General features: G+C 48.4%; 2 protein-coding genes across 5 annotated transcripts; both read left to right on the forward strand.

Annotated features, from left to right (window-relative positions):
- The first annotated feature begins 649 nt into the window (after nt 1-649).
- ATRIP (ATR interacting protein) lies at nt 650-21,478 on the forward strand. 4 transcript variants are annotated; one of them, XM_055136823.1, is made up of 13 exons: nt 650-1,001; nt 3,245-3,375; nt 5,088-5,258; nt 9,259-9,377; nt 12,452-12,609; nt 13,712-13,813; nt 14,325-14,454; nt 14,627-15,316; nt 19,398-19,534; nt 19,663-19,754; nt 20,489-20,569; nt 20,725-20,977; nt 21,324-21,478. In XM_055136823.1, the coding sequence occupies exons 1-13, from the start codon at nt 755-757 to the stop codon at nt 21,389-21,391; spliced, it is 2,379 nt and encodes a 792-aa protein (XP_054992798.1). In that variant the 5' UTR covers nt 650-754; the 3' UTR covers nt 21,392-21,478. The 4 variants fall into 4 exon arrangements, with proteins under 4 accessions (XP_054992798.1, XP_054992799.1, XP_054992801.1 ...); XM_055136824.1 differs by having other exon boundaries at nt 19,666-19,754; XM_055136826.1 differs by lacking the exon at nt 14,627-15,316.
- Nucleotides 21,479-21,505: 27 nt separating this feature from the next.
- Nucleotides 21,506-23,363, forward strand: TREX1 (three prime repair exonuclease 1). The gene is made up of 2 exons (XM_004615275.2): nt 21,506-22,032; nt 22,348-23,363. The coding sequence occupies exon 2, from the start codon at nt 22,373-22,375 to the stop codon at nt 23,318-23,320; it is 948 nt and encodes a 315-aa protein (XP_004615332.1). The 5' UTR covers nt 21,506-22,032; nt 22,348-22,372; the 3' UTR covers nt 23,321-23,363.
- The last annotated feature ends 176 nt before the right edge of the window (nt 23,364-23,539 follow it).

Here is a 23,539-nt window from a genome sequence, read left to right on the forward strand (position 1 = left end):
TGCCGTACTCTCCGGACTGCAGATGAAAAAATTTTAAACTACTTGCTATACTCAAAGGCATGTACTGCTGTTCACAACATCCTTTTTCATACTCCTCATCCATCCAGTTTTCCCACGCTCCTCCATCAAGCATTTGGGATTATGTGAGAGATACGTACAGTGGGAAGACAAGCTCTGGGCCGGTAGGACAGAACCAAACCCTTGAATACTGCTGCTGTCTGCATTCAGATGCACACGATGGGGTCCAGGGAGATGCCCTACAGGACTGGGGCATATGCTTTGCATACGTGGAGCCCCAAATTCAATCCTAGCACTGTATGGTCTTAGCACCTCCCGGTGTGGCCGCTGTGACTGCTTCCAAATAAGTCGCACATATAAGTGGCGAACTGTGTACTGCAATGGGTCTGTAGAACAAGAAATTACGGGAGGGGGGCCGGAGGGGGGGGCGGAGTGCCGAGCCCGAACCTGCACGCTTGGCAACCCGCTGTCGCACCGCAGAGAAGTGAGTATTCGCAGCTACCGGGGCGAAGGGCGGATCGCGCGACCAAAAAGGGGCAGGCGGAGTTGAGCGTCGCGGCGCGCTAGGATGTGCGTCATTCTCACGCGCCCGCTGGCTGCCAGCTGATTGGCCCGGGTCGTCGGGGGCGGGGCCTCAGGCTGAGGCGAGCGGTGGCGCGTGAACGGTTGGTCCGGTTCTGGGCTCGCGGCTCGGCTGCCCTGTTTGGTCCTCTCGAAGACTAGCGGGCGGGAAGGCATGGCTCGGACGCCCACGCCGGGCAGCAGGAGGCTGAGTGGGCTCCCTGTGCCTAGCCCCGGCCTGCTGCCCAGTGCCGGGCGTCCTCCGAATAAGCGAGCCCGGTCTTTCCCCGCTGTGGTCACCTCGGACCCCGAAGACCCGTTCGGCGCGCACGAGGATTTCACTGAAGACGACCTGGAAGAGCTTGACACGCTCGCGTCACAGGCTCTGAGCCAGGGTCCGGCCGCGCCTCGGGACGTGTCCAGTGAGTGCCGCACGGGGCCTTTCCCCCATAGCCCCCTTTGATGGTTGTGTCTTCACAACCCCTCGGCGACCGTTTCAAACCCACATTGCCCCTTCCCTCTTTTTATAGTTTAGGAACTTAGATCTCGGTTTAAGTAGCGGTCATGTCTCAAAAGCTGCTCTGATTTTTAGGGAGAAATATATAAGCAAAGTCAGGCCGCCTATTTGAAATCCAGAAAGCTTGGTAAACGTTTTACTGGAGTTTCTAAAGTTTGAGCCACTGGGGGTTTTGGCTCAAAGCAGAGATCCTTGAAACATGAACCACCACTGTCAGAACCATGACAACACCCAGGCACCCATTTTTTTTTTTTTTTTGGTCCCCCTTGGGCCACAGGAGCATAATAGAGTCTGGCTGCGGCAAAAGATGAGCTACTTCTTTCAAAGAGTCCACACATTGTACCGGTACCCAAACCCTGGGAACTGCAGCACATTTTGCAAAGAAAACAAAGACAGGTTCCTTCCTTGTGGCATTTTCATTCTGGTTGGGGAACAAGTGAAGTCTTGTGAGCCTCCCAGATAAAGTCTCCAAGGGCACCTTGCATCTCTGCTTGGATCTTCAGCTCCTCATATTCCTAGGACATGTGAGAGGCCGTCCGCTGGCATCTACCGCATAGCACCTGGCAAAGCATGCAGAAACATACTGTGGACCAACTGTTCCTCCCAGCCAGCACAAGGAATCAGCCCTCCTACATCTGACTGATTCTCCAATGCTCCACCTTCTTCTCCCTCCCTCCCTCCCTCCCTCCCTCCCATTCTTCCTTCCTTGTTTTGGGACCACAGCCAGCTATGCTTAGGGCTTACTCCTGGCTCAGACCGTATGGGGTCCCAGGGATCAAACCCCAAGTCAGCAATGAGTACCTCAAGTGCCTTACCCACTGTGTTTTTTCTAGTGCCTTCCTTTACCTTCTAAATCCATCTCTGGTCCATTCTCTGCATCATCTCTACCATTTCCCTTTAAACATGCTAACCATCACCCCTCTTCTTGACAACAGTTTGCTAAATTATCTTTCTGTGTCTAATCTTGATGCCCTACAAATCACGCTTCATACCACATCAAGAGTTATCTTTTCAGAACTTAGATACTGGCTGTGTCTTACACAGATGCGTATGAGAGTCCTTGAATGAGTTTCCAATAACATTTTGGTATAATGATCATGACTTATAAAACCCAGCGTAGTCTTGCCCTTCCTCACTCTCTAGAGAATGCTGAACTCCATTCCTTAAATTTTCTCTTCCTGCTTACAAAAGACATTTTGTATATTTCTGTGTCTAGTACTGAGTATTCTTTTCATCGATTCTCCCTAGTTCTCTTGATTGATTTGTTGTTGTTTTTGTTGTTGTTTTTTCTTTTTGGGTCACACCTGGCAATGTACAGGGGTTACTCCTGGCACATGCAGTCAGGAATTACTCCTGGCAGTGCTCGGGGTACCATACGGGATGCTGGGAATCAAACCTGGGTCAGCTGCGTGCAAGGCAAATGCCCTACCCGCTGTGCTATCGCTCCAACCCCTCTTGATTGATTCTTGATTGTTCTTCAGCTTAGTTTTGTCCTCTGTTCCGTAGGAAAGTATACCAGTCATTTCAGTTGGAGTAAATCCCACACTTAAAAGAGAGGCTTTCTAGGTTTGTTCTCTGCTACAGCACTCATCAGAGTTGTAATTTTATATTTGTGTTATTATGTTTGTGTGGGGGCCACATCTGGTAATGCTCAGGGGTTACTCCTGGCTCTATACTGGTGCTCAGGGACCATGTGGAATGCTGGCCAACCCACGTTGGCCATTTGCAAGGCAAGTGCCTTACCCCCTATACTATCTTTTTAGGCCTTGTGTGATTATTTTTTAATGCTCTATAAACTCCATGAGTGTAAGAAAATGTAGTTTACTCATCATATTGTGCCCGGCATATTGAAGGTTATCAGTAAATATTAAAAAATGACCGCTAAGTGTTGACCAGTGAGACATATACTTTACCTATCAGATGAAACTTGAATCTTGGTTGGTTTAGATTAGAGGGAAGGTACTAGGATTTGTCATTTCATAAGAATTATTTATGAGTTTGAATCATGTCCTTAGGTTAGAAAATATATTACTTTATTGCTTGACTTGCTCTTTTTCTAATGTGTGTTAAGAATGATTTTCTGCATTGTCTGACAAAAGTGTGACAATGATGGGTCCTGAAATTTATATGAGAACTGTTTTTTTACAGACGCTCAGAAGGTCCCCAGATTAGATGGAATGTTAAAAAATTCTTCAGGGAAATACAGAGAAAATGTTCAAGTTAAAGATAATTTTGAGTTAGAGGTACTTCAAACACAATATAAAGAACTTAAAGAGAAGGTAAGTGACTTGGAGGTATTTGTAGCTAATTTATTTACTTGTGCAAGTGTTTTAAAGCTTTTATAACAAAATATGTAAATGTTTTTAAATGTATCCAGGGCCCAAAGGAATAGCACAGAGCTTACAGGCATACCTTTGCAAGCAGGTGGTAACAAATTCAAATCTCTGATGTTCCACATTGTTCCCCTGCACTGCCAGGAGTGGGCCCTGAGCACACATCCTCCCATTAAGAAAAATAGACTGTTTTGGAACAGGGATTGGGGTTTGGGATGGAAACATCCCAAATTTGGTGGTGGGAAGGTGTAAGGGTGGTTGGATTGGTGTTTGAATATTTAATGTAATCAAACATTATGAAATAACATAAATTTTTTTAATTTTTTTTTCTTTTTTGGGTCATACCCGGCAATGCTCAGGGGTCACTCCTGACTCATGCACTCAGGAATTACTCCTGGCGGTGCATAGGGGACCATATGGGATGCTGGGATTCGAACCCGGGTCAGCCTCGTGCAAGGCAAACGCCCTACCCGCTGTGCTATCGCTCCAGCCCCTTTTTAATTTTTTTTTTAAATGTGGAGCTCATGTCCAGCTCAATAAGCTTAATCAATGGCTGAATAAATAGCAGTGCTCCTATATTATAAAAAAAAAATAGAATTCATCTAGATTCATCCTCATAAAATGGAGAGAGAGTTGGGGAAGGAAAGCCAGAAAATAAAAACTAAAGGAAACTAAATCCTAAAATTTCTTACAGCCAGGCCAAGGAACTAAACACTATATGACAAATCCAAGAGGTATAAAATTTCTGTTACACACTGAGACAAAATTAAGTCTGATATAAAGAATGCAACATATATTTATATTTATATATTATAGTCTTATACAAAGAATGCAACATCTGGAGCCAGAGTACAATAAGTAGGGCACTTGCCTTGCATGTGGCAGACTCAGATTCTTCCTCAGCACCCCACATGGTCCTCTGAGCCCATCAGGAATAATCCCTAAACACAGAACCAGGAGTAAGCCCTGAGCACTGCCAGGTGTGACCCAAAATCGAAACAAAATTTAAAAATGCAACATCTTGCATTTTTAGGCCTTGTGTGATTATTTTTTAATGCTCTATAAACTCCATGAGTGTAAGAAAATGTAGTTTACTCATCAAATTGTGCCCGGCATATTGAAGGTTATCAGTAAATATTAAAAAATGACCGTTTAGCAAACTGAATGTTTGCTATTTCTTTTTTTGTTTGGTTTGGTTTTAGTTTTGGATCATATCTGGCAATGCTCAGGGGTTGCTCCTGGCTCCACAATCAGGAATGACTCCTGGAGGTGCTTTGGACACCATATGCTGGGGATCAAATCCATGTTGGCCTATGTAAGGCAAGTGCCTTCCCCACTGAACTATTGCTCCGGCCCCTAATGTTTGCTGTTTTTATGAATGGTTGCAGAAACAGAAGATGATCTTTCTATGACTACAAGTAGAATCTGTGTACTATATAGTGACAAGTGTGTTCTTAAGCTATCTTGCTAAAATCAGCTGTCCTGTGAATAGACATAGGAGGCCATGATCTGTTTGGTAAAGATACATTTTTAGCACTCATTATTCTATAGTTTATATTGTAAATATGCCCTTTACATTTCTGCAACAGCATGTTTAAGCAAATACATATATGATTTTTCCTTACAAACTTTTCACAAGATTGATTTGGCATTTACAGGTGAAGGCAATGGAAGAAGAAGTCCTCATTAAAAATGGGGAAATTAAAATTTTGCGGGACTCACTGCATCAGACAGAATCCATCCTGGAGGAACAAAGAAAATCTCATTTCCTTCTTGAACAAGAGAAAGCCCAAGCACTCAATGACAAAGAAAAGGAATTCTCCAGAAAGGTGACTGAGCACATTTGTTTTGTTTGTTATGGATGCTAGCTTTCCCTGCTTAATAAATTCCTTTAGAAACACCACCAAAGCTGCCTATAAATCTAAGAATATTACAGCAGTTGCTTTTCTTAAATAATTTCTGGTATCAGCTAATTACACGTACTTTTCTCCAGAATCTGCATGTAATTTGGAAAAGAATTCAGATGAAATTGCCTTGCTTTGGTAGTTGATTTGAGCAGGAATAATTCAGTAGCTTAGAATTTACAGAAATAGGCTTAAGTTATACTTATTTTGCAGATCAGAAATTCTAGTAACCTAGCTTAGGACAAAAGGAAATATGTTAGCACCCCTAATTAAGTGTGTGGAGGGGCCGGGATAATAGTACGATAAAAACAGGTAGGCACTTGCCTTGCATGTGGCCCACCCAGGTTCGATCCCTGGCATTCTATATGGTTCCCTGTGCACCACCAGGAGTGATTCCTGAGATAGAACCAGAAGTAATCCCTGACTTTGCCGGATGTGGCCCAAAAACAAAAATAAAAAGTGTCAGGAAAGCAGATATGCTGGAATTTAGAATGACTCAAGCTATTCCTGAACTCACCTTTATTCTTTGGCTAGGCTTCTTCCTTCTGGTAGAGGATATGTTTACCAGAAGTTCCTGGCATATTTCAGAGCTCTAGTACAGACTAAATACTTGGGCGGCTCCCTCATCTGTAGGGTTAGTATGGTGGGTAGGACACTGCTTGCTGACCCTGCTGGCTGACCCAGGTTCAAGATCCCCTTCCCCTTACATTCCATATGTTCCTATGAGGTTTTTTTTTTAATTTATTTTATTGAATCACCATGTGGAAAATTACAATGCTTTCAGGCTTAAGTCTTAGTCATACAATGCTGAAACAACCATCCCTTCACCAGTGCCCATATCCCACCACCGGAAAAAAAAAAAAGTACGCCTCCCATCCCGCCCACCCCCACACCCCCCCTTATAACTGATAAATTTCACTTTACTTTCTATTTACTTTGGTTACATTCAATATTTCAACACAATCCTCACCATTATTGTATTATTGTTAGGAGCACCCCACTAGAGTCAGACCTGTTGTGAAGGGAAATGAGGTTGCACGGCCGCAGTAGCGGCCACGCGGTTTTGGATTTCTGTACTTAAACAACTAAGTCCAGGGAGATTTCTTCCGGATATTGGATCATTGCAGGCTTGTAAATCCCATCTGTGGTCGTCATAATATGGCGGTCCCCACGCCCTTCATCCCCGGGAAGGGACAGGCGAGAGAGAGAAATACCTTTCCCCTCCTGGGCGGGCATGGGGTCTCGGCTTGGTTCTCAGGCTGGAGACATTCTGCAAGTAGCTGCCCATGTTGAATTTGGTTCAGCTGGGTCTGGATTCACGCTCGTGCACACTGGATTCACGGGGTCACATCTCAGCGGCTGTTCCTATGAGTTTGCCAAGAATGATCCCTGAGTACAGAGCCAGCAGTAAGCCCTGAGCACCACCAGGCACGGCCCCAATGTTCACTTGTATCACTTGTCATCCCGTTGCTCATAGATTTGCTCAAACGGGCACCAGTAACATCTCCCTTCATCCCTGTTGCATGCTAGTGTAGTCCAATGGCACCTGCTCAATCCAGGAACACAAAGAGCATCAAACTGTTCATTCAGGGTCTTGACGAAGAAGTCTGACCATCTCATAGGTGGATGGCCAGGTGTTTCCAAATAAGCCTATTGGAAAGGCTTTTATTGGTTTAATTTGAGTCTGGGCTCTGTCCACGAACCAATCACTGTAACCACAGGGCAGTTGCTAAGCTACTTCACAATACTTTGACTCATAATATATTTCCATCAATCACTAATTCCACAGGAAATGATTGTGTCTGAGGGAAGAGATATGCTGTTCTGGGAAGAAAAGCAATAGATATCTAGTACCACTTCCCTCAGCATAGCCCAAGGCTTTAATCTCAAGGACATACAGTCTTACTCTGTCATTTCTTCCTTTGGCAAACTTTTTTTTTTTTTTTTTGGTTTTTGGGTCACACCCGGCGATGCACAGGGGTTACTCCTGGCTCTGCACTCAGGAATTACTCCTCGCGGTGCTCAGGGGACCATATGGGATGCTGGGATTTGAACCCGGGTTGGCCGCGTGCAAGGCAAACGCCCTACCCGCTATGCTATCACTCCAGCCCCTTCTTTTGGCAAACTTTAAAGAAATACAAACAATACCAGAGAGATAGCTCAAATGGGCTGGAGCACATGCTTTGTGTGCAGGATCCTTTGGTTTGATCTCTGGCATCAAAGGTTCCCTGAGCATTTCCAGGAGTTGTTTCCCTACCCCCAGCACCACCAGATGTGACCCCAAAGAATGAAGGAACAAAAAAAAAAAACCATAATAAAGCAACAGCAGTGCTTACTTTTTTATACTGGGGGTGAAAAGCAAAGAACTTTCAGTCAGATCAACCAGAGTTTGAATTCAGATCTTTTTTTTTTTTTCTTTTTGGGTCACACCCAGCCATACACAGGGGATAGTCCTGGCTCTTCACTCAGGAATTACTCCTGGCGGTGCTCAGGGGACCATATGCGATGCTGGGATTCGAACCTGGGTCTGCCGTGTGCAAGGCAAACACCCTACCCGCTGTGCTATCACTCCAGCCCCTGAATTCAGATCTTAATCATATACAAGTAGTGACTTCAGGGGGCTGGAGGGTAAAATGCTTGCCCTGCATGCAGCCAGCCTGAGTTCAATCCCTGGCACCCGATATGTTTTCCTGAGCCCACCAAGTGTGATCCCTGAGTGCAGGGACATGAGTAAGCCCTGAGCAGCACCAGATATGCCCCAAAAGCAAAGGAAAAAAAACAAGCCATAACTCAGACATAAGTTTTATTACTCCCTTTATAGTTCCAGAAAATAATCCAGAAAGATCCTTCTGAGACTGAACTGGTTTTCTGTGTCTGGTGCTGTGCCTCGTACCAAGTGTGTCAGGGAAATGACAGATGTTACCTGCAGGCCAGAGCACAGGCTCTTCTTCCTCCATTGTATATGATAGAACTATTAGTGTACTCTGCCCATGCACAGGAATCACTCCTGGTGGTGCTTTTTGTGTGGAAAATCAAAGAACGCCTGGATTTGTGTACCACTAACTTTATTAAAGGTTCAAATCATTGGACTGGAGAGATGGTAAAAGGGGTAAAGTGGTGCTTTGCATGCGGTACCTCATGTGGTTCCCTAAGCACCACCAGGAATGATCCCTGAGCACCATCAAGTATGATCGAAGCAAAACAAGATTATATAATAAAAGGACAAATCATTATAAGATATGGCAGGTTGCCAAGTTCTATGTTGCGCATTTTACTTTTTATTTTTATTAAATTTTTTGGTTGGTAACCCACACCTGGCAATGCCCAGGGATCACTCCTGGCGGTGTTTTAGGGACCAGTGTGGTGCCAGGTGTCAAGCTTGAGTCGACTGCATGCAAGGCAAGCTTCTTATTTGCTATTCTATCTCTCTGGCCACTGGGCGTTTGATTTTCAGCATCATTATTTAATCACTCAACCATTTTTTTGTATTGTAGAGTAACCAGGGGTTACTTCTGGCTCAGTACTTAGGGCTTATGAATTATTTCTGGTGGTGCTAGAGGGTCCATGTAGGGTGCTAGGGATTGAACCTGGGTTGGATGCGTGAAAGGCAAGCGCCTTACCCGCCGTACTAGTGCTCTAGTCGTGTATCATTCAACCACAAAGATTGATATTTGTGTTATAAATACTAAAGTTAAGAGGGACTGAGTAAATAGTATTTGAGTCCTCATGAACTACTTCACAATAGCTCAAATTGGAATATATTTCTAAAAGGTTAAGCTGCTATTTTAGGACATTCATATCACAGCAGACTTTCATACTTATTTGTCATCGTTGGGCTTTTCTTTACTATCTTGAGACTGAAAAACCCAGAACTAGTTTTGTATCTGTAATGGGACCACTACAAGTGCATTCTTCTGCCTTTCAGCTCCAGTCATTGCAGTCTGAACTCCAGTTTAAAGATGCAGAGATGAATGAATTAAGGACAAAGCTTCAGAGCTGTGAACGGACAAATAAACTCTCTGTTCCCTCTGTTTCTCATGTCAGGTAATGGTCCTGGAGGGAATATTCAGTTTTTCTTTTGTGTTGTGTTGGCTTGGTTTTTGTTTTGTTTTGTATAAGGGCCACACCCATAAATGTTCAGGGCTATGCCTGGCTCTGGATTTAAGGAGGTCACACCAAGAGGTGCTTAGGAAATTGGGTGGAACTGAGGACCAGCCCAGGCCTCCTGCATGCAAAGCCCTTTCAACTATCTTTCGTGCCTGGTCTGAGTTTAATTATAATTGCTTTTTAATTTTGGGGTACTCAGGATCTATTTCTGCTATGCTACCACGAGGTACTGAGTCAAACCACTGGTTCCTGCATGTAAAGCATATGCTCCAACACTTTGAGCTGCCTCCCTGGCCTCAGTTCTGATTTTTTAGTTAAAAAGTCTACATCATTAATCAATGGCTGAATAATTAGCAGTCCTCCTACATTCTTTTAAAAAAAGAAAAAAGTCTACATCAGGACCATAGAGATACTACACTGGATAGGAAGTTTGCCTTGCACACAGCTGACCCAGGATCAGTCTCCACCACTCCCATCTGGTCCCCTGAGCCCCACCAGAAGAGATCCCATCACTGAACAAGGAGTAAGCCTGAGCATTGTTAGGTGTAGGCACGCTCCCCCACCATCCCAAAAAAGGTACACGGAGGGGGGCTGAAGAGATAGTACATGGGTTAAAGTGCTTGCATTGCACAGGCAACTTAGGTTCATCCCTGGTATCACACATGTCCCTGGTATCACACATGCCTGCTGGTGTGGCCCAAAAACTCCCCAAAATCTGCATCGGTGATTTTTTAATTTTATACTTGTAGCTCACAAAAATAGAAGACATATTTTGTACACCGCTAAAGCAGAAGCAGAAGCAGTCACATGTGATCATTTTCTATCTATTCACTGGGTTCTGTTTTGAGCCACAGCCAGTGGTGCGAAGAGCCTGCACTCCTGCCCTGTGCTCAGAGGGCGCTTCCGGCAGTGCTGGCGGTCACATGCAGTCAAGTGCAAGGCAAGTGCCTTAACCCCTGTATTACCTCTCTGGCCATGGGTTTTTTATTTTGGCCATTTTTTGATTTTTTGTTTGTTTGAGCCTCCTCCCTGGGGGTGTTCAAGTGCTACTCCTGCCTTGACTCTGCTCAGGGCTGCTGTGGCAGGGATCGAATCCATGCCTCCTTCATGCAAGCCATATGCTCAGCCTATTGAGCTATCACTTGAGTCTCAACTTTGATTTTTTTTTTTTTTAATAACCTATTTGGGACCCAGAGCAAATAGGTTTAAACCGAATGGCCCCCCGAGCGTCAGGTATGCTCCTGCTTTCCCCCCCAAAAAGGAATTTTCCCAAAGCATTAGTGTTATTTCAGTCACAACTAATTGGGATAATCTTTTCTTCTTTCCACTGCAGACCTTTTACCTCTAATCCACAGATGTCTGGCACATTATTGGTATCAGCTTGGAAATATGAATTGTGTGGGCAAGCACGTCTATTTTGTGGTATTAGTGTTGAACATTCTGCTGCCTTTGCTCATAGGAGCAGATGTGAAATGGACCTTGCCTTATGCAGTCCATGTTAAATGGGGCCTGAGGTAGTTCATCTCTTGACACCTCTTCACTTATCACTAGTAGAAGTAGAAGCCGGGAGTACATGAAGAGCAGGCAGGACCACCACTGCGCTCCATCCACAACACCTCATGGTACCCTCTGCATCACCTTGAGTGAACCCCAAGCTCCCATAGGGAGCAGCTCCCAGCACCAATATATGTGACCCAAAAAAACAAAGTACAAACCACAGAGTTAAGACTGTTCTCTAACAGGACTTTGACCTTCAGGAGCTGACTTAGATTGCAATTTGCAAAACAACATACTTTCCTCTTTGTTTTTGTTTTATTGCTTTTTCCTTTTGGTGGGAGGCACTCTCAAGCAGTGCTCAAGGGGACCCCAGGGCCATTCCAGAAGATTCTTAACCAACTGAGCTAGGTTGTTCCATGCAAGAACCTAAGGGTGTGGAGCTACACAGCTCTGTGGTGTTGGGGACCAGCATGGCTACCCCAGTGGTACTGTGGGCCTCAAGGGCTACACCCAAAGGTGCTGGGAGCACACGTGATGCTAGAATTCAAACTTAGTTCTCTGCTCATACAAAGTATTGCACCCCAGCTGCTGAACTATCTCCCCAGCCCCAAGACAACATATCTGGTTTTGGTTTTGGACATACCTGGCAGTGCTCAGAGGTTATTTCCAGCTCTGTGCTCAGGTATCACTCCTGGTGGTGGTCAGGGGACCATCCATATGAGGTACTAGGAATCAGACCAGGGTGGGCCACATACAAGGCAATAGTACAGTTGCCTAACTAATCTGTAGAGTTGTCTCTCTGGTCCAACTGCATAAGTTTTTAACAGTTGATCCTCTTGAAAATCTTTCAGTCCCTGACTATTAGAAGAGGGATTGTGGGGCTGGAGAGATAGCTCCAAGTGCTAGAGCACATATTTTACATGCAAGAGACCCTGGTTCTATCTCCAGCACCACATGGTTTCCCAGGCATCACTGGGGAACAACCTTGAGCACAGAGTAGGGAGTAACCCTCTGTGAAGCATGAATCCAAAACAGAATGGGGGAGGAGGACAGGGCCACACCTGGCTGTGCTCAGGGTTTATTCCTTCCTTTGCTCAGGGATCACTGCTGGCCGTTCTCAGGGGACCATGTTTGGTGCTAGGTCGGCCAAATCCAAGGCAAGTGCCTTACCTTCTCTACGCTCTCTCTTCTACCACCCCTCTTCCCCCGAACAAAATTTTCTTTTTTCTTTTTTTTAATTTTGATTTTTGGGCCACATCAGCTGTACCTCAGGACTAAACTCTGATTCTGCTTAGGGACTGATAGGGAACCATATGGATGGCCAGGGATCAAACCTAGGTTGACTTCATTTAAGACTTGTGCCATATCTACTATACTTTCTCTGCCCCCCAAAACAAAAATTTTCAATACCTCTAGCTATAAAAAAGGATGAAACATGTTGGAAGTTTCATAACCAGTTATTTTAAGTAGTTTTAGCAGAAGTTTTACTGTACTTTCATAGTGACTTTTTCTAGCCCTAGGAAAAGCCCTTCTGTGATTGTAAAACCAGAAGCAAGTTCTCCACAGTTTGGAAAACCATCTTTCCCCACAAAGGAGTCTTTTACTGCTAACATGTCCCTTCTGCATTCCTGCCAGACAGAGCCTGGATGCAAGTCCCTAGTGGGCAGAGAGGGTAAGTCTCTCAGTCATCTATTTACCCAAATTTACCCAATTATGTGATTTAGAAATCAGTGAGCGATTGTTTTCCCCTGATTTCTATGATCCACACTTCTGACAGGGTACAGTAGGGACAGCTAAACTCAGGGAGTACTGGAATCCTTAACAGCTTGTCTGGGGCTAGAGGATCTATTTCAGGGTAGCTCCCTCAAAGACTGAAACACAGTTCCTCTCCACGGGACTGCTTGGGTGAGCTCATGACCTGGTGGATAGCTTCCTTTAGAGCTCGCAGATGCAGAGAGCCAGGTGAAAGCTATACTTTTGGGACTGGATAGGCTATATAGGAATTAAGGTGTTTGCTGTGAGTGTGGCCTACCCCTGATCGGTCCCCCTGTTCAGCTGCTGCATGTGCTATCTGACAAAAATGAGTGGGCCTTGTTTCTTGGTGGTGTGACACCCAGGGATTTGAAAGGGTGAATGTGGTGGAAGAGAGGTCGAGTATCTGAATTCTTGGATAAACCGGCATAGCAGATGCAGAGGGAAACCAGTGATGCTCTGCAGCAGAAAGCAGAGCAGCACCCTCCATCTGAACTGAGCAGTAGAACACCAAGCTGGGCTATGACAGGAACCTGTCCCTACATGTTCTGTAACTGCTGACACATGAATGGATGCTAACTGGAGAGCTTTTTAAACAGGCCTGCCAGTTTGTTGACACGCCTCCCTTCAACAGGTACAACCTCATTCCCTTTCCTTTGAACATGGCCCAGAGGCAGTGACTTTCTTCTAACAGGATGTGGTAGAAGTGATGCTATGTGACTTCCAGGGCTGGGTCATAAACAGCTTTTTTATTGGGGAGAAGGGGGTGGGCACTTCTGGTGGTGCTCCAGGGGTTATTCCTGGTTCTATGCTCAGGAGACTCTATGTAATTTTTCCCCCTTTTCCTTCCCCTTCTCAATTCCCTTTGCCTTTCTGTTCTGGCCCATTTCTCATTTTGACTCTTGTTTAATTCAAAGTTGAGGAAGCAGAACAATCTGTTTTAAATTCTTTTACGTATAAGAGGTTCTGATATGCTTGTACTTTTGTGCCCAAGTTTTAATTATTTTTTTTTTCCCTCCTAGTTTCAGAGAGTAAAGTGCATAATTCAGGAATTGACCCAATGAAGCAAGAAGAGTTCAAGAAGAGTTTAGTTGATAGCTGGATACAGAGATCAAATACTCAAGGTACCAGATCCCATTTTTTCCTCAGGAAGCTTCTGTGATTCTGATTGTCCTCTGGAACCAGCTGCAGAATTGTCTCAAATTATAACAGCCAGAGCCCTATCCAGTCTTGTAAAGAGTACAGAGAAATAATCCTGTGACTTAAAAGACTGAAATGGTAGGGACCAAGAAGTACGTGTGTCCCTGAGCTGTCAGCACACACAGATATCTTAATGGCACTTAAAAGCTGTTTTTAGATGGGGCTGGAGTGATAGCAAAGCGGGTAGGGTATTTGCCTTGCACGCGGCCGACCCGGGTTCAAATCCCAGCATCCCATATGGTCCCCTGAGCACGGCCAGGAGTAATTCCTGAGTGCAGAGCCAGGAGTAACCCCTGTGCATCGCCAGTTGTGACAAAAAAAAAAAAAAAAAGGCGGTTTAGAAAACAGTTGCCACTAAGGAGCATTCACCTTTTCCTTCTGAAGCCCTCGAAAAACCTTCCCACAACCTTCCCACAGTCATCCTGTCTTCTGCAGGTTCCATTTTGATAAACCTTCTCTTGAAACAACCTTTGATCCCAGGATTACCCCTCGGTCTGTGCCACCTCCTGAGTAGTTGTTCTGAAGCTCCTGTTGGCACCCTGTTGCAGGCAACAGGCTTTGGCAGGTAAGCCTAAGATTCCTCACGGGGGCGTTCAGAATGAGTAAGCAAGTCCCTTTCTAGTCCTGGTCAGCCTGGGAGGTCAGCGGGATGGGCAGGTGTAGAGAATTCGGCTGGCAGGCCGTGATGGAGCTTATGTCCATTTCACGTGTGCATGTTTTCTCTTGTTTGTTGCTAGTACCTTGACTGGGATTTCAGGCCTGAGGACTGCAGGTTCTCGTGAAGGGTCCTTTTCTCTGTCGGCCCTAAGAGAAGCACAGAATCTGGCGCTCACTGGACTGAATCTGGTTGCCAGAAATGAAGGTTCCGGTGATGGAAACCCAGCAGAGGACGGCACAAGGCCCTTCCCTCTCAGCCAGCTTCCTGGAGCTGTGCATCTCCTCCCCCTGGTACAGTTCTTTGTTGGCTTACACTGCCAGGCTCTGCAGGATTTGGCAGCAGCCAAAAGAAGCGGAGCACCTGGGGATTCCCCAGCACATTCCTCCCGTGGGAGTCCTGGGGTAGAGGCCAGCCCTGAGGACTCACCTTTCAACCTGGAAGGCTTCTCTGTGGCATCACTTAGCATCCTTCAGCACCTGGTGTGCCACAGTGGAGCAGTCGTCCACTTGTTGCTATCAGGAGTGGGGGTGGATTCTGCTGCTAGAAAAGGAAGCCAGAACATGGCTCAGAGACATGAACATGGGGATGTGACTTTGGCCCCAGGGGGGCTTGCTGATGACCAAGATCAACATCCACTATTGAGGATGCTTCTTCACCTGTTGACTTTCTCTTCTGCTGCAACAGGTCACCCTCAAGCCAGTGTCCTTAGCCAGTGCCTTAAGGTGTTGGTGAAATTAGCTGAAAATGCTTCCTTTGATTTCTTGCCCAGGTATAACACAGCATGGAAATTTCTTTGTGGGTCTTTCCTGTGGGTTTGTGCTTTGCTTTCATTTTCATTTGTCTGCACTGCTCAATTCTACTATGCCTTAGTTTTGATTCTAAGGCTTTGTTCAAGGCATTCTGAAGTGCCAAGTGTTGGGAGAATTGAGGAAATGGTTTATTTAGTTTAATTCTGCCTTTGTACAGCAGGTAAGTAAAAGTCCTGTATGGTAAAAGAAGGCTGTTAACCATTACCCCTGGACAAAGGCTGAACCAAGGCACCCTTGAACCTAGGACACAGATGAGGTGAAGACAACATGTCACATCCACATTAAGTTTGGTGGGGTTCCCGAAGGAAGCAGAGGGTAGGGAAAGACTGTGGCCTGTAGGTGACCTTGCAGTCATCATCATGAGCACACCTTACACCTGGACCCTAGGTGTTTGTTCCTCTTAAAGATTTGGTGGAGATAGTAGTCTAGTGAACACTGTTACCATCAATTTGTTATTCCAGAGCCTCAAGACTCAGCCTATCCCCTCATCTGGTGATCCAGTTTCGCTCGCAGCACTCCCAGCAAGAGGCCAGTTCCTGTGTTGCGGTGACTCCACTAACTGCACATAAGTGTGCCCTTTTTGGGAGGAGGCCTCACATTTTGCACTGCTCTAAAATCATTCCTGGCAGTACTCAGCAGATATGTGATGCTGGGGATCACACCCAGGTTTACTGCATGCAAATATGCACTCCAGGCCTTTGAGCTGTCTTCCAGTCCTGTAAGTATTGTTGTATCAGGACTAGGAAGATAGCTCAGCAGGCCGAGTGCTTGCCAGACATGCTGGAGGCCAGGGGCCTATTCCTAACACTGTTGGTCCCCCAAGCACAGCTGGGTATGGCACCAAAACTAAAGTCCTTCTTTCAAGCTGAGCATTCCTGTTTACTAAAAACACTTCCGAAACCTATTTCCAGTTTGAATATGTTCTGGCTCGTCAGGCCCATCATGCTGTTGGTGCTCAAAACTAGCCAGTCTCCTTCCGCTCTATGGGTGGGCTATATGGTGAATATAGAACCATCACCCAGGTGTACAGCTCAAGGTGAAAGTGTATATCATAATAGATGAATGAAGCTCCAAAAATCTTGTTTTTTACCAGTACTCTGAGTGATAGCACAGCGATTGGGCATTTGCCTTTCACACAGCCGACCCAAGTTCGATTCCTCCGCCCCTCTCGGAGAGCCCGGCAAGCTACCAAGAATATCTTGCCCGCACGGCAGAGCCTGGCAAGCTACCCGTGCGGATTTGTTATGCCAAAAACAGTAACAATAAGTCTCTCAATGAGAGACGTTACTGGTGCCCGCTCGAACAAATCGATGAGCAACGGGATAACAGTGACAGTGACTCAGTAAATATCTCATCCTTGCTCTCCTATTGTGCTAGTCTGCAAGGATGTGGGCAAAAAAAAAAAAAAAAAAAAGCCCCAAACACCCAGCCTTTTAATTGGTGCTTTCTGTAGCCCAGGCACAGGCCTTATGTTACCCACAGAGCCCTCTAGTCTCTTACCATAGCAGAGGACATAGCCCATAGAAGCCAAAGCTCAGTATTTGTTCAGCGAATGAACCATCTGTCGAGGTAAGAAAACTTACTGAAACACAGGAAGGAGTGTCCTGGGTGGGTTTAAAGCTTACTAGTCGTTTTTGTTTGTTTTGTTTTGGGGCCACACTGGGCAGTGTTCAAAGGTTGCTCCTGGTTCTGCACTCAGGGATCGCTCCTGGCAGGGCTCGAGAACATATGGGGGTGTCAGAGATCGAACCCACATAGACCGCACACAAGGCAACTGCCTTACCTGCTTTACTATTGCTCTGCCCCCCTCAGGGCATCACTTCCTACTCAGTGCTCTCCAGAATTCCTTCATGCTTGCAAGCTGAACCCCGAGCACACAGCTTCCACTTCCTATACCCCAGAAAGAAGAGCTAAGGAAGAATGGGTACTGCCAGGTTCCAGAGCAGTCTGCACTGCAGTGTGTGCAGCCAAGCAGGCAGTAGAGCAAATCACCCCCTGTATCTTACCGCATCTGTGGTAGCACAGTGCCAGCCTTGTCCCCCACAGACTATGGCAGAGACCAGCAATTGGATCTCAACTACAACCAGGGTAACAACTATTACTGTTAAGAAAATATTAGAAATTGGAGAAATAGTATAGTGGATTTGCCTTACATGTAGTCGGCCCAGTTCTATCCCTTGCCCCCCACATAGACCCCCAGCTCCCACCAGGAGTAAGCCTGAGCAAAGTAGTGTGTCGCCCAAAGACAAAAAAAATTTAGTGATTTAGTGTTGGGGGAATGTGCTTCAGTGGTACGGAACTTGCTTTGCATATATGAGGCTCTGGGTTTGATTTCTGGCACAGCATGATCCCCGAGTACCACTGTATATGCCCCCTCTAGAGAAGGAAAAACTTTACAAGAAGGTTCTGGTGTTAATCAAAAGATGGTTTTGAGGGGCCAGGATACAGTTCAGAGGTTAAGGCACTTGCCTTGCACACAGCCAACCCTGATTGAATCCCTGGTACTGCATACAGTTCTCTGAGCACTGACCAGAGGAAGCCCTGAGTGCCATCAGGTCTTGATCCAAACCCCCATCCAAAAAACATTTAAGGGTCAGAGATGGCTTAATTGGCAAGAGCACATGCTTTGCATCATAGAGACCCAGGTTCCATTTCGGGCACTGCATATCATCCTCTGAGCACAAATAGGTGTCCAAAAAATACAAATATTTGAAACCACTGTGTTTATAAAAAGATGGTTTTTTATTGCAGGTAATTTCAAGGATTTCAGTGCACTAATTGGGAGCCTCTGTAATGAAATTGGGTTAACAACTAAGTCAATTCCAGTTCCTTACCAAACTCCACACTCCCTGGTGACGCTCAGCTGCATGTCTGTGAGACAGCACTTGCTCTAAAGTCAGGTCGCCTGAATAAAGAGGCCTTGGGCTGGGGATGCGATTCAGTGATGGAGTGTATCCTCCACTTGTGTGAGCCCCTGCGTTAGATCCTTGGCACCAATATTAACGAGAATCATAATAACAAATGATGTGACCTACTTTGCTTCCTGATAGTGTGCTAAGGAACTTTAAAGTTTTAGTGATGCCAGATGGAGCAAGCGTTGTATTGTTGAACCACCTCACCACCAACAGTGAGAAATAAGTTTGTTTTGTGCAGTTTCAAAATCCAGAGTCAGGCCTCACACAGGATGCAGAGCAAATGTTCTGTTGATAAGTCATATCCCAGCCCTCCATGAGAAATGCTGATGTTCTCCCAAGCAGTGGTTAGGAGGCCTGTGGGCCCCACTGTCAGTTCTCCAACCATCCACTCAGTGCAAGGCCGGAGGAGCTGTGTTGCCTGGGGTACCTGCCACCCCACAGTGCCAGGTGCTTCTGGTGATGCTAGGCATGTGCCCTAACCTCTGGACTGGCTCCTGGCCTCAAAAGAATACTTTTAACCTTCAGCACTGTATGTGTAGACTGCAGAATTGTGACATAGGACGTGTTAGATTTAACCCTCTCCTCTCCCCAGCTACCAGACACTGGTTGTCTTAGGATTTTATTGCTTGGTAATAGTTAACCCTTTGCCCAGAGCCCCCATCCTTATGGGCACCCCAAGTAAATATTTTACTGTCAGTAGAACTGGTATTTTCTGACAGGTGGGGGGAAAAAAGCCTTCCTGAGTGATCTCACAAGATCCCATCAGGGCCATACATTGTCATTCTGGAGCAGGGCTAGTCCTTTGGTGATGGGCACAGGGCATGTCTTGTGCCAGTCAGGGAACAGAGTCAGCGAGGAGTCCAGCACTGGGGAGGCCAGGCTCGCCCAGGCCCTGGGTATCAGGTCTAAGCCACAACAGCCCACAGTGATGCACAGTATTCCAGTGAGGCCAGTGTCACAACCAATCAGGGGTGATCTGCTGACACTTGTCCCAACCGGTGTGAACCCACAAGGCTCCCCTGCGAGAATCTGACCTGCTAACCAGTATCCTGCTAATCAGTGGAACGCGAGGGGCTTAGACAGTAGGCTTGGGAGTGTCATGTCTCTCTGGGTCCCTGTGACATAGGTTCCAGTGTGTGTTCCCAGTGCTACCACGGTGCCTCAGCCCAGACACGCCTCTGCCCAGCGTGCTTCTGGCCGTGGAGCTGCTCTCCCTCCTGGTGGACCATGAGAAGCTCCTGCCTCAGCTCTGCTCCCACTCAGGTGAGGCAGGCCAGGGGCTGGAAGGGTGGGGACAGGGACAGGGCAGCAACCACCTAATGAATACTGCCGCTTGTATGTGGGCTCCGGTGGGCACACGGTGACTGAGTCAGAGGTGGGGTGTCTTTCAGAAGGCTGCCTCCTCCTGCTGCTGTACATGTACATCACATCAAGGCCTGACAGAGTGGCCTCAGAGTCACAGTGGCTTCAGCTGGAACAAGAGGTAAGACTCCACACACCAGAGATGATACAGCAGGGAGGGCTCACAGCCGACCCAGCTGTCATCTGCAACACCACATGTGGGCCCCTGAGCACTACCAGGAGTATCTCTGAGCACTTCCATGTGTGGCCCCAAATTCCCTTTCTTCTCCATAAAAAGTAAAGACTCCAGAGCGCCTGCTGGGAACTGCTAGCCATGCTACCTTCCGAACCCACACACCCTCTTTCCTCCTCTCTCTGGGTAGAAGAGTTTTCAGTCACTTCAGTTATAAAACTATATAGTAGCCAACAGTTAACTCAACTTGGATATCCCATATACACAGATGCAATACTGGTGGTGGTCAGGGAGTCCTGGGACTTTGCAGAGAGGCTGAGTTGATCATCCCATGGCTGTGGGGCCTGGTGATGGTGGGAGCTGGGTGGGACACAGATGTCGGTCCTGAATCGGGTCCAGGAATGCCCCACAGTGCCACTTCAGGGAACCTTTGCCTGCAGAGGAGCAGCCACTAAAAAGCACTTGTTAAAGGACCAGAGGAATCCAGCGGCTAGTGGATTTTCCTTGCACACGACTGACCCTGTTCAGTCCCCTGAGCACAAAGCCAGGAGTGAGTCCTGAGCACTTCGGGTATGGACAAAAACCAAAAGCTAAGAAGAACCTTTTGTTGAGAGTGATCACAGCCCCTGCTGTGCTCTGGACTTGTTCCACCAGGCACTCAGCAGAGTCTGTTCTCACTCCAGGCCGTGTGGCTCCTGGCGAAGCTTGGGGTACACAACTCCACCTCCCCAGTCACTGGCTCCGACTGCCAGTGCAACGTGGAGGTGAGTACCTGGCTACGGGTGGGGGCAAGAGCAGCACCTTGGACTCTTGGGCAGCTTGAACTCCCCATACCTTGGACACCCCACCCAGCTGTGCTGGTGGTAGGGGAGGTTGTGGGAAGCATGAAACCCAGCCTCAGGCTGCGCCCACCCTGCAGGTGGTCAGGGCGCTCACAGTGATGCTACACAGACAGTGGCTGACAGTGCGGTGGGCAGGGGGGCACCCGAGGACTGAGCAGCAGAAGCGGACAGTGCGGTGCCTGCGGGACACGGTGCTGCTGATGCACAGCCTGGCCCAGAGGGACAAGCTCTTCACGGTGCACTGTGTAGAGGTCCTGCACCAATATGACCAGGTGATGCCAGGGGTCAGCATGCTGATTCGAGGGCTTCCTGACCTGACGGATTGCGAAGGTAAGCCACCTTCAGGCCTTCAGGTGCCAGGGATCCGGGGGCACTCCCGCAGGCCTCCCTTCCCAGCACTGTTGCCAGCACTGGGCCCATATTCCCATCTTCCTGCTCCGGCTCTTAGAGCTAAGCAGGCTGAGTTTGCTCCTGACTGTTGAGTCAGCTGGGCAGAGTCACAGTTTTCCAGAAACACCTCTGTCTGAATTGCCTTTTTGAATCACTGCTTGCAGCAGCTGAGGGAGCAAGGCCTGGGTGTGGAAGGGACTGGTTAGTTCCTGCGGGTATGGGCGGGAGAGAGGTGGGTTCCCAACCCCCAACTCTTGGGGTTTTCACTGTTGAATCCTCCTTTCAGAGGCAGCCCTGGATGACCTGTGCGCTGCCGAGACCGATGCCGACGACCACGACATGGACTGTAGCTGAGGCCTGTGAGCTTTGGGCCACACGGTGGCAGCAGCAGCACCACCACTTTCCTCACCTCATCTGCTGATTAAAAGAGTGCAGCTTGTGTTTCCTGAGTCTGATCTGTGTTGGCTGAGTGGGAGGGATGGAGCAAGACCAGACTCCGGGAAGGCTGGGATCCTTCTTCCTATCCCCATGGTAACGAGTCAGCCTGCGGGAAGGAGCCCTGCCCTGCCTATGAATTGTCCTGAGTCATCGCTCTGGGCCTAGGCCTTAGGAAGCCTGGTGTGGCAAGAAAGAAGGCAGCTCTTAGCCTAGGCCTAAACCGGGGAGTCCTGGGAATGTGGGGACAAGTGTGGGCTCATAATGGCCATGGTAGGGGCTCGGGGAGGTCTCAAATCCCACCATTCTCCCATAGCTTTGGCTCGCTGCCGGAAGCATGAGAGCCTGCGGGGCACTGTGCAGGCAACAGGCCTCCACTGTGGCTGTGAGCAGGACGGATGGGGAGGGAGGGGCCTCCAGCCGGCAGCTGAGGTGGGCAGGCCCTACTGAGGCCAGCCCCTGGGCGGGCTCAGGCAAGTTTCACTTCCCGCCACTGCTGCCAGCTGCGAGAGCCAGCCGGAAAGTGTGCTCCCAGAGTCAGTGCCGCTGCTTGCTGACCGGTAAGTGCTGACCCCCCACTCCTCCACAACGGGCTGGGCAAGGTGGGAAGGCCACTGGTACCCTTTCCCAGACTAGGCGGGCATGGGGGAGGAGCCCAACCTTCCAGAGCTATCTGCTGGCCTCACCAAGGAAGCCACCTTCCCCTCTCCCTCCCCCACCACGGCCTTCCTGCCCTGAAAATGGGTCCTGGAGCTCCCAAGCATGACTGGCCAGGGCCAGAAATATGCTTCTCTCAGCCTGGCCCCGCCCAGCCCCTCCCCACCTGCCTTGCTGCCAGGCACTCATACCCACTCCTCTCCCGTGCTTCTTCCCAGGCTCAGCACAGGTACCTGCCTCACCATGGGCTCGCAGGCACTGCCCCCGGCCCCCATACAGACCCTCATCTTTTTGGACCTGGAGGCCACTGGCCTACCCTTCTCCCAGCCCAAGGTCACGGAGTTGTGCCTGCTGGCCATCCACAGATGTGCTCTGGAGAGCCCACCCAGCCCTCAGGGGCCATCTCCCACAGTGCCCCCCCCACCCCGCGTGGTGGACAAGCTATCCCTGTGCGTAGCTCCAGGGAAGGCCTGTAACCCTGCGGCAAGCGAGATCACAGGGTTGAACACAGATCTGCTGGCAGCACATGGGCGTCAACACTTTGATCCCAATGTGGCCAACATGCTCCAGGCCTTCCTGCAGCGCCAGCCCCAGCCCTGGTGCCTGGTGGCACACAACGGGGACCGGTATGACTTCCCTCTGCTCCAGGCGGAGCTGGCCGCTCTGGGCCTTTCCAGTGTTCTGGACGATGCCTTCTGTGTGGACAGCATTGCAGCCATGAAGGCCCTGGAGCACGCGGGCAGGTCTCCGGAGCACGGACCAAGGAAGAGCTACAGCTTGGGCAGCATCTACACACGCCTATACGGGCAGGAAGCGCCAGACTCTCACACGGCGGAGGGGGACGTGCTGGCTCTGCTCAGCATCTGTCAGTGGAGGCCACAGGCCCTGCTGCGGTGGGTGGATGCTCACGCCAAGCCCTTCAGCACCATCAAGCCCATGTATGAGGTGGTCCCTGCCTCGGCTGACTCCAATCCAAGGCCGTATTCTACCATCGTCCCTGCATCCCTGAACAGAGTCAGGAACCCCAATCCCAACGTTGGAAGAGGCAGGAGAGCCAATGCCCTTCCTCCAGTGCACGGCCCCGGAGCGTCACCCAAGGAAGGCTTGCTAGCCCCGCTGGGCCTGCTGGCCTTCCTGACCTTGGCGATAGCCACACTGTACGGGCTGTCCCTGGCCACACCAGGACAGTAGGCCAGGAAGAACAGTCTGACTAATAAAGACCCACCCAGCACTACTTGTCTCTTCCCCTTTTTGGTAGCCACCTGGGCCTCTGCCCCACTTGGGGACACTTAGGGAAGATGGGCACAGAGGGTGGCAAGGACTCACCCTCACTCTCACCTTCCCCTGTAAGATGGTCAGACACCTAAACCCCAACAAGATGCATGACACATCCAGGTGCCAGGTCTAATG

This window comes from Sorex araneus, chromosome 4 (genome assembly GCF_027595985.1).
Source record: "Sorex araneus isolate mSorAra2 chromosome 4, mSorAra2.pri, whole genome shotgun sequence".
Lineage (NCBI taxonomy): Eukaryota > Metazoa > Chordata > Mammalia > Eulipotyphla > Soricidae > Sorex > Sorex araneus.

What these genes read in the sequence shown, in the direction of transcription:
- ATRIP (XM_055136823.1), top strand. Translation starts at nt 755, where the DNA reads ATGGCTCGGACGCCCACGCCGGGCAGCAGGAGGCTGAGTGGGCTCCCT. An exon ending in CCCTCTGTTTCTCATGTCAG is followed by an intron (nt 9,378 to 12,451) that starts GTAATGGTCCTG and finishes GACTTTTTCTAG; the next exon opens with CCCTAGGAAAAGCCCTTCTG. An exon ending in TGACCTGACGGATTGCGAAG is followed by an intron (nt 20,978 to 21,323) that starts GTAAGCCACCTT and finishes TCCTCCTTTCAG; the next exon opens with AGGCAGCCCTGGATGACCTG.
- TREX1 (XM_004615275.2), top strand. Translation starts at nt 22,373, where the DNA reads ATGGGCTCGCAGGCACTGCCCCCGGCCCCCATACAGACCCTCATCTTT.